At 31.8% G+C, this 10,859-nt stretch overlaps 1 protein-coding gene across 10 annotated transcripts in view; it reads right to left on the bottom strand.

Annotated features, from left to right (window-relative positions):
- Positions 1-10,859, bottom strand: part of Stacl (SH3 and cysteine-rich domain-containing protein) — a 242,260-nt gene that overhangs the window by 14,496 nt on the left and 216,905 nt on the right. For 6 of the 10 annotated variants that reach the window (XM_080169796.1, XM_080170359.1, XM_080169871.1 and 3 more), the window contains 3 exons: positions 3,880-4,017; positions 3,345-3,401; positions 2,768-3,040 (listed from right to left, as the gene is read on the bottom strand). The exons of 3 other annotated variants lie outside the window; for them this stretch is intronic. In XM_080169796.1, the coding sequence (XP_080025922.1) occupies positions 2,768-3,040; positions 3,345-3,401; positions 3,880-4,017 (468 nt within the window). One more of the 10 variants, XM_080170294.1, reaches the window with a different exon arrangement.

The following is a 10,859-nucleotide window of genomic DNA, read 5'->3' as shown; positions in this document are numbered from 1 at the left end:
CTTACATTTTTAATGACTTGATTATAGAGTTGCTTTGCTTATAACATTATAATTTGTTGTTCCACGAATCAACATACCGAAAATCAGATCAATCAGATGATTAGATCACATAACAATTTGTTGTTAAAAAAGTAAAAAAATCAACATGTTTAAAATGGACGTAAAGACATTTTTGTTTTGATTATAGAGTTGCTACGCTTTCTAAATCGTACCTAACTACTAAAGAAATCGATAGGACAATTCTAACATGCCTAAATTAACGAAAAAAGCTATCCGTTTGTGATGGACGGGCGGACGGACCGACCCTAATTATAGAAAAGCTTCGCTTTTAAAAACAGGGAAGAAGAGTGTATTATACAGACTTATAAATTATCCAAAGATTAAGAACCACGTTAACTTATTCGATGCTTTTTGGACTGCTGATTGGTTGGTTTAAACAAGCAATGACCAAACTATTTAACCAAAGATGTTATTCGATAGAAGAAGTAATCTATATATTATCATTTTCAAAGTGTACAAATATATCTTCATTGTCTTATCCCCTAAGATCCGTGAAAAAAAAGTGAGAAAAAAAAGTTTGAAATTTTGGAATTGAAATGATTAAAAATTTAGAACGCCACACGTCAAATAACACGCACAAACAGCGAATAGGGACAGTTGATGGAGAAATCCGATGGTTTTAGACTATTTTTGAATACAAGAAAAATAATAAATTCTATTAAAATACTAAAGTAACAGGATGTTTGTGTGTCTCTGTGTTTGTTTGTACCGAAGGATCTCGCAAACCACTGAACCGATCGGGTTCTCCTTAACAGGGTAGCTTTTTATAGGTCCCGGGAAGGTTTATAACTATTTTCTTGGGGGGTGGGACACCCCCACACCCCCCAAAAAAAGGATTTAAAATCCCCCCCCCAAAATTTTTTTTTAACTTTTTCTTTTAAAATCTAAAATAAGAAGTTGGGTTATCAAATTCTACTCTCTTCTCCTCAAGTGCCCCTAGAGGCCTCTAGGGGCGTAGCCGCTAGTATTTTCATAAAGTGTCAATGGCCAACAAAGTGTCAATTAAACTGAATATTCGATAAAAACCCTAAGATTTTAGGCAAACCAATAACATTTTACCATTTAAATCAAAATTTACCAAAACTTATTGTTCAATTTATTAGTTATGTTGCTATATTTTTGTTCTTTTCTATTTCGCACTTAAATTTTTTGACACTTTTCACAAACAAAAGTAAGTTTTGAATTTTTTATTAAATTACCTAAAAAATATTTTTCTAAAATCTAATTTTATTTACTATAAAATTACATTTGAGTGTAAAAAAATTTTAAAACGCGTTATATTTCTTCAGCATTTTGATTAAATTGATATTTTATTTACTTCTCAAAAACAAATTTTAAAATTTTTGAATCAGATATGGTTTTATAATTTTTTTTTCGGTAGAAAAGCTAATATATAAATATCCTTCCATATGACCGTAAGTAATGGGGAAAGCATGAATTTCTCAGCTGCTATTCAGGATTAATGATTTAAATATCTGGTAAGGGTTTCCTGTGCCAATTTGCATCCAGTATATAATTTGATTAGTCTGTTGGTCATGTTACAAAAGACAAAGATAATATGAAATTTCGTTATTTTATATATATACTAGCGGCTACACCCCTAGAGGCCTCTAGTGGCCTTTAAATGTTTTTTTTTTATTTTTACTATCTAATTTGAGAAATAACTTGTCTATGTTATCAATTGTTAAATTCATGCATCTACGCAGCGCGACTACGCTAGCGACACTATGCAGCGGAAATATTTCAATTTTTTTTTTATTTTATTGTGATTTCTCTTGGGAGGGTGGTGGTACCCTCCCCCAAAATAGTTAAAAACCTTCCCGGGACATATGACAATCTACCCTGTTGAGGAGAGCCCAATCGGTTCAGCAGTTAGCGAGATCCTTGGGTACAGACACACAGATACACAGACACACACACAGACAAACAAACATCCTGTTACTTTAGTATAAGGATTTTCACTCTCTCTCTTTCGTACTTCCAAACTTTATGGTCACTGATTATCTACTCCTTTTGTTAAACAGTGATTTTTAAATCCTTTTTTTATAGATGTTGTCATCCTTGTTTCAAATACTTTATCTGGCGCATTAAATAAACTCGCTACTATTAGATGTAATCATCTTTTTTAACAACTTACCTTTACAAAATCTAAATTATATCAACAAAAATAAGTTAACAAAATACATGCTTTTAATTTTCTTTTAAAAACAATAATTTTTTAAAATTCTAAATAATAGCTCAGGTCTTAATCTGATCTTTATATTAATGCAAGGGTTCTAAAAGGGTTATAAACGGGTTTTATTTTAAAATAGTCTATATTACTTTTTAAAAAGGGTATTTTTATCATGCAACATAAAATATCGGGGAACATTATTAGCAAAGCATGTTCTATAAAGCTCACTGTCCTTTAACCTGTATATTTCTGCGCTGAAATGAAGGCGGTGAAAAAAAATGAAAAATTAGCCAGATAATTTTTTGGGAAAGGAGGACATCATTATAAAACTCTACACTTAATTTGTATCGATATTTTCACAATTCCCGTCTTTTTATTTTAAATTTCAGAATTTTTTAGGGTGCCGCAAAAATTAACCAATCACATGTCTTCTTTGTCAAAAGAAATTTTAAAATCAGCTGATTTGTACACGGCGACACATGATTGGTTAATTTTGGCGGCAAATTCAGAAATCCACAAAAAAATTATACTAACATGGGTAGAACTGGTTTAGCCTGCCCGTGCTCGAGTATCCGCCAGGATGTTGATGTAGGTATGATGCGGCGAAATGACTGCCAGCCACTCTGCTGCTCCCGGTCATCTGATGACCACTGCCTCCATGCATGGTGTGACCGGGCAAACTGTGATAATGACCACTCTCATCAAGAGAGATGGATTTTTTGCGCAGGTTGGACAGTTTGGGCCGCCAGCAGGAGCTGCTCCAGCCCGCTAGACCGCCAGCAAGACCGCTGGCCAGTCCACTGCCGCCTGTCAATCCAGGTATAGTTACAAGTATGCTAGATACAATATTGTTATAAACGTCCTAGGAATTTTGAGTTAAAAGACAATAAGCGAAACAAACTCAATCATCATAAACCAATGATATAGCATGTTATAAAACCTTGGGTACTGGTGTCATTTACGGCCCAATTTTAGATATGAGTTCCTTCTTATTTTGTAAAATGGGCAAATTGACCTAAAAACGTAGTTAAAATACTACATATATTTAAAAAAAAAACGGCATACTTAAATAATCTAGCAAATATGATGTAACTATCCATTCATAATTGACCTGAATTGTTATAAGAAGACTGACCGCTCGAATTTGAAGATGGACCATTGGAATATGCTAAGATAGTCAGGTGGTCACATTATACTTTAACAATGGATATAGAATACACGTGGATATAATGTCAGGGCAAAAATTGTGAATTAAGCTTGTTAATATGGAGCTCTTTTATTGGTCTGTTCTTTCATGTCATTGGAGGGGAGAGGATGAAGTAATGGGGATAGATTGGGGGAATAGTTTATTTTAGCCAGATGCGAGTATTACATTATTGTAGTCTTATACATAAGTTTATAGGCCTGCAGTGCAAAGGGGGTGCAATGGGGTGTCAATCCTATCATAAAATTTTGTTTCGAAGGCAAAACCCTAGGCACGTCATAAATTCTTATACTTCATTCGAACAAAACTGTCAGTCGTGAATGCATTTTAATTGTATGTCATATCAAAAGTTTATTAGCCATCAAATAAGTGCAGCTTCTCTGTAAGTTAAGGTATGTCTGTACGTCAGAATCACGTCAGTTGAAAGTATTATTGTGACCACCTGGAGGACTAGCTCCGGTATTTCCAGAGAAGGTTGGAGGGCTACCACCACCACCACCACTGCTGTTGCTAGTTGTCTGTTGCTGAGGCACCACAGCCGCTGGTATACTCGGGTTGTTGGGGCCAGGATAGCTAAATACTGCTTGCAGCACAATACAAGGTTTTATTAGGTTAGGTTAACAAAGGTTCAAAATTGGCAAAAAATTGGATTAGAAATTTTCCAGCTATGGCTCTGAAACAGATTAATATCCGCTGGATTATAGCCGGTGATGAACCATACTGAAAAATATTGTATTGTATCGTATTACAGAAAATAATGTTTTGTTTTACTATCCCTTGAAAGCTGTCTGCAATACGATACAATAAATAACTTTTATTGGCAGAATTGTTTAGTTTAAATGCGGTAAAAAGGCAGGGATCTTAAAGGATAAGACAATGAAGCTAAATATACAGAAAATTACATTAAAATGAATGGTGGAAAAGTTGAAACATTTTGCAGGTTTGTATCAACCAATCAAGATTTTGATGATTACATCATAATTTTTTACAGTATCAAAGTGATTTAAGAGTGGATAAATTTTTCCAAAAATCTATGAATTTTAAAGGCTGCTAGCTGCCAAACGGCTGATCGTACAGATCATACTCGCACACCATTTTAAGCGGAATAAGAAGGCCTAGAAATAATCTGGAATAGCCAAGATCCAATTATGCAAAGGGAAAGCTTCACGGAAGAAAAAACTCGTAAAATAGGTATTTTTCGCGCATTTCTTTGCACTGCGAGATAATTATGCATTATTGATTTATGGCTATTCCAGATTATTTGTAGGCCTTCTTATGCCGCTTAAAACAGTGTGCGAGCATGATCTGTACGTTCAGCCGTTTAGCAGCTAGCAGCCTTTAAAATTCATAGATTTTTGGAATTATTGCTTACCAGAAATATTTTACCGTGAACTGTAGTAGATCCAAATATTTTTTCTTCAAACTTTGTAACAGAAAAGAAGGGGAAAAGATTTAATTAACCCGCACTGTCCTCTCCCTCCCTGCAATTTTCCAAGAAAAAATAATGTGAACCATACAATTAGATAAGGAGATAATTACTCAGGGAGGGAGGGGACATTGAGCTGTTTATTACACTAGTCCCCAAAGTTTTATAATAAGGTTTCCCTTTTCGTTGGGAATCTTTTATTAAATCTTAATTGGTTGGTTAATTAGGTTGAGTTTCAACCATTAATTGTAATATTTAGAAGAGGTTATTTTGTGTATTGTCATTTGGGATGTACATCAATTTATCGGCCATTGTCTTATCCCCTGAGATCCCTGAGAATTACTGCCAATAAAATAACTTTTCTAATCCATTTTTTATCCAGCAAACAAAAATAAATAAAATATTTACAGAGATTAAATAAATGTGGTGGAAAGTCTTATAGTTTTTTTATCGCATCGTATTATAGACAGCTTTAAATAAGTAGGCCCTGGCTAACAAAACTAGTATTAATTTTCTTATCTTTATTTTAATATTCGTGGGAAATTGTCTGTGTTACAATGCTAATGGTTTTTCAGTATGGCTGAGAACCGGTTCTAATCCAGCGGGTATTAATCGGTTTCGAAGCTATAATGAAAAAGAATCTATTTTATGATACTTTATTCTAAAATTCTTATATTTATATTATATATTTCTATTTCTATTAAATTTTTTATAAATTTTTAGATAAACAATCTTTAAATGTGCCCCTAAAAATCTTATTATATCATTATTGTATTAAAGTTTACTGTTATTGAAAACAGTTATTTGTATATAGTTGCTACACTTTTTAGGGACGTAATATATCCTTGTTTAAAAAAGAAAATTTGTGGAATAACAACTTTAGAATTTTGAAATATCAGTTTATAAGATACAATAATGGATATATAATACGTGGATATTATGACAAGGCCGAAATTTTGTCATCAATTTAGGTTAATATATTGGTTCTTCTTTATTGGTCAGTCCATTCCACTACAGTAGTAGGGAAGGAGATGGGGGGTATTGTTATTTTAGCCAGCTACGAGTATCACTTTAATTAAGTACACGAAAATCAGGTGTAAGATCCAAGTAATACAATATCCATTCGACTTAATCCGATACATTTTCATCCGAGCTAAAATGCCAAGTGAAATTGGATTAATAATTTATTAGACAAACATAAATTTTAGGATTTATATAACTTGTGATAACAAGGTGATAGGACAATGGAAGATTAAATTTTGACAGAGAAGGGAGGGGACATTGGACTGTAAATTACACTAGTACTCAAAGTTTTATTACCCACTTATCGTATTCTTTGGCTAAAAACATTAAGTCTACAATTTTGTTATTTTGTTTATCATCGTTGGGGTTTTATATAGAAATTTATCGTCCATTGTATTATACATGACATCTTGCCTTTATTTTAGCTTTAAAGTAAATTTATCTTTATTAATATCCCGTAAATTTATATGATGACAATATCATGCTTAAAACTTTAAAGTTTTCTTTTTTACGTACTTTAAAATATTCTTTTTAGTAGCGAAGCTACTCTATAATTCACTATGTCCGTCCGTCCGTCTGTCCGTCCGTCCGTAATTAATGAATTGGGGGAAACGTGATTTTCTCGCATCCTATAAAAGATAGAGAGCTGAAATTAAGGAGCACAATTAACTATAAAACATCAATGGCGGTCGGACTGCTTTTTAGCAGGTTTTAGGCTATTTTTTATATTTTCTAAATTTTCCCCATATCTTTGGTGTTTATGGTCCGATTTTCAAAATTTTTTCAGTTAAAGATATTAAAATTAAATTTCCCATCATTTGAAGAAAACAAAAATGACGGTCAGACTGCCTTTTTGCAGGTTTTTGGCTATTTTTATATTTTTCACAATTTTCCCCATATCATTGGTGTTTATGGTCCGATTTTCGAAATTTTTTCAGTTAAAGATATCAAAATTAAATTTCCTGTTGTTTTAAGAAAACAACAATGACAGTCAGACTGCCTTTTTGCAGGTTTTTGGCTATTTTTATATTTTTCACATTTTTACCCATATCTTTGGTGTTTATGGTCCAATTTTCAAAAAATTTTCAGTTAAAGATATTGAAATTAAATTTCTGGCGTTTTAAGAAAAGAAACAATGGCAGCCAAAGTACCTTTTAGCAAGTTTTTGGCTATTTTTATATGTTTGACATATTTCCCCATATCTTTTTTGGTCCAATTGGTATTTTTGGTCCAATTTTAAAACTTTTTTGCATTAACAGTTTAAAAATATTTTTTCCCATTGTTATGTGCATCTAGTATGTAATTTATCATACATAATAATACAAGGTTTCGTGTTTATATTCTCCAATAAATTTATTCTTGATTTTAATAAATACATGTTAAATCTACTTCTACGTATTCCCATCCACAATTTTTGTGCTTCGCTACTTATGGATGTTGTCATCCTTGTTTATATTTCTGTTTTAATTTAATTTTTTATATTTTAGTTATCAGTTTGAATAAAGCCTTTTATTTAGAAATATTAGAAAAAAAATAAACTTTTTTTTTATACTTTTAGGATGCAATTGCAGACGCTTTATTATCTTTATCCCAAACCCTCCCCTCCTACAGGATAAACGAACTGACCATTGACCAATAAATGATGTCTATGTTAGCAAACTTAATTTACGACCCACATATCCTATGTATCCGCCTCCAGGTCATTTTTGGTTGTCCCCGATTACGTTTACCAGTGGTGGGGTTCCATTTTAAGCACTTTTTTGGAAACCTATTTTGTTCCATTCTGAGCACATGTCCTAGCCACCTAAGTCTTTTATTCTTCTTCTGCTTCACTTATGCTTCAATACTATTGCACTTGGTCTTAGCAAACAGCTCAAAGAAGGTGTATCAACTTTTTCAATTTTTATTTAAGATAGCTAGCCGGTTCTTTTAGTAAGTAGTAGATGTAAAATTTTTCATAGAATTCAGATATGCAATCGGTTTTTTTTGTAGACCTATTATTTTTTAAATAATTTAAGTTTTTTAAAAAAATAATTAAGTCGGTTATAAGGTACTAAAACGCAACACAATAAAAGAAGAAAATGGCCAGTATGAACAAAAATAGTAAGATCTTTAATTTGACATCTTACTTTTAAAATTATGTTGAGTAATTATTGAAGAAATCAATTTTTTTAACCTCGGTTTAATTAAAACTTTGAAGTAAAATATAATCTTCCACAGGCATAAAAAATATGGGTTCATATATAACTTTAGAATCAGAAAAATATTATGAATCCATTGTAAGCTAAATTGAAAAAGTTTTATAAAACTATAATAAAAAATATAAGTTTATTTTAAGAATCATAATTTTTGGCTTTAAAGGGTTGAACAACTTGAAAACTTGAAACTTGAAATAAACCTAAATAAATATACATACAATGTAACAGATATTTTTTAAACACAAGAAACAATAAAGCATTTTTAACTGCATTGTTTTGAAGTTTATAAACAGATTGAAGCATATTTGTTCATAATTTTTCGTTCTTTACATGTTATGTAAGTATCACTATTTTCATTGTAGTATCTATTGTATATATTCTATGAACATTATCCTTTTTTTTTGTCAATTCTATTGGTTGAGGTTTTGAGGTTAAGCTTCCCGATTAGTCAATTTTTGAGACTTGTGATTGGCTAGTTTAATAGTTACAATTAAGTGTTACCTGTAAAAAAAAATACGTTAGGTCATTTTTATTATTTCTATTTTTCTACTTTTTTCAATTTTGCTTACAATAGATTCGTAATATTTTTTCTGATTCTAAAGGTATATATGAACCCATATTTTTTATGCCTGTGGGAGATTATATTTTACTTCAAAGTTTTGATTCATACTGGGCATTTTCTTCTTTTATTTTGTTGCGTTTTAGTACCTTAAAACCGACTTAATTATTTTTTAAAAAAACTTAAATTACTTAAAAAATAAGAGGTCTACAAAAAAACCGATTGCATATCTGAATTCTATGAAAAATTTTACATCTACTACTTACTAAAAGAACCGGCTAGCTATCTTAAATAAAAAGTGAAAAAGTTGATACGTCTTCTTTTGATATTTTGTTTGGCCAGGCGGAGCACTGAAAAGGACATCTTTAATTTGGAATTAACATGGGGAGAAGCTGAGAAACTTGCCAAAGACAGCAGGAATTCATGGAGAAACAAGGTGTCCATATTCTCTGGCCTTCACAGTCAAAAAGAGAGATGTGTCTGATGATGATCCTATGTATCCATTAAAAATTAGCATATTGACCATTGCTATAGTGTTTAAACATTTCCACCATTAACTTATTTTACACCAGTGCAGTGGTAATTTTGTTTATTAACATTTTGGGTATATGTAGTTTTGTTATCATTTGTCTTATTCCTTATATCCCTGAATAATTACCTATCAAAAAAAATTGTTTGTCATTAGTCAGGGGTAGATTTTCTAACAATAAATTCTACAAAACAATCACGAAACCTTTTAAAGTTTTCCACAAAAAATCACAAAACCTTTTAAAGTGTTTCATTTAACTGAAGAGGGGTGGGTAAGAAGGGGAGGGAAAGGGGGCTGTGGGGAAATTTTTGATTATAATTGTTTGTCAGAATATCATTCCCTTGTCCCTGGTCACTAGTAAATGTCACTAGGTTCAATTTGGAAAACAAGGGTGACAACATCCATGAGTGGCAAAGCATTAAAGAATCTATGAATGGATGGACAAAGTGAGCAAAGAACAAATGTCCAGTGGTCATACATCAAGAATATTTTTTCTTCTAATTTAAAAAATTAAATATGAATTGAAGTGTTTTAATATGCATATATTTAAAGAATCGTGTTTAGACCAAATATATTATTTACTAGATGATTATTTGTAAATGTTAACTTCACAAAAGAATCAGTAGTAGTCTTAATGAATTATATTTATTCCATAGGGAAACGGATTGACTGGCAGACAGATTGACATACAAAGTGTATTATAGAGTAGTTTTGCTAATAAAATATGTAGTGTCATCATTCTATACTTATAAAAAAAAGCTAAAAGAGCAATTGATTCAGCTTTTTTTCAGGTTCTATACATTCATTCTTGCATCTTCAGTTTATTTTATTAGCGCAGCTACTAAATAAATAGGCTATGTCCATACATTGATAAGGGATTGATCATCAGGCCATCAATTCTAGAAAAATGTCAACGCAACCTCTTGGCGGATATTTTATGTGGCATGGTGCAAACTTTATTATGCTAATTAATATGTGATGTCATTATTTTAAACATAAAAAATCTTAAAGAGCAATTGATTCAGCTTTTTTATTTTCTTTTATACTATTCATTCAAACTTACATCTTCAGTTTATTTTATTGACGCAGCTAATCTATAATTAGGATATATCCATACGTAGATAAAGGTTTGATCATCAGGCCAATAATTCTAGAAAAAAATCAACGAAACCTCTCAGCGGATATTTTATGTGGCATGGTGCAAACTTTATTATGATACTTAATATGTTGTGTTTTCACTCCATAAATAAAAAAGCTAAAAGAGCCAGTGATTGAGCTTTTATCTTTCTTATAAGTCATTTTTGAATTCTAGACAAATATCAGCAAAATCTCTTGGGGGATATTTTGGGTAGTATTGTGCAAACTTTATTATGCTACTTAATTTTTTGGCGTTTTCTCTTCCCCCCCCCCCCCCCATACAACGAACAACTATTTTAGTTTAGGTTATAGGCTAGGGAGCCGAGCGCGCTGGGGCTAGGCAGGCAAGGGGGCCAAGCGCTGCGGCTAGGCAGGCTAGGGAGCCGAGCGCTACGGCCAGAGTTGTTTGTTGTTGTTGGGGGGAGGGGGGGGGGGGGGGGGTACTCAAATTTTCAAAAATGAAAAAAAAAATTCTAAGACGATAATAAAAATTTTTTGTGTCATATTTATATATAAGAAAAAAACTAATTTTTCTTTGATACTATTCATT

The sequence above is a fragment of the Acartia tonsa genome, chromosome 1, assembly GCF_053477335.1.
Source record: "Acartia tonsa isolate MP-2025a chromosome 1, ASM5347733v1, whole genome shotgun sequence".
In the NCBI taxonomy this organism is placed as follows: domain Eukaryota; kingdom Metazoa; phylum Arthropoda; class Copepoda; order Calanoida; family Acartiidae; genus Acartia; species Acartia tonsa.
This window is presented reverse-complemented; position numbering and strand designations above follow the sequence as displayed.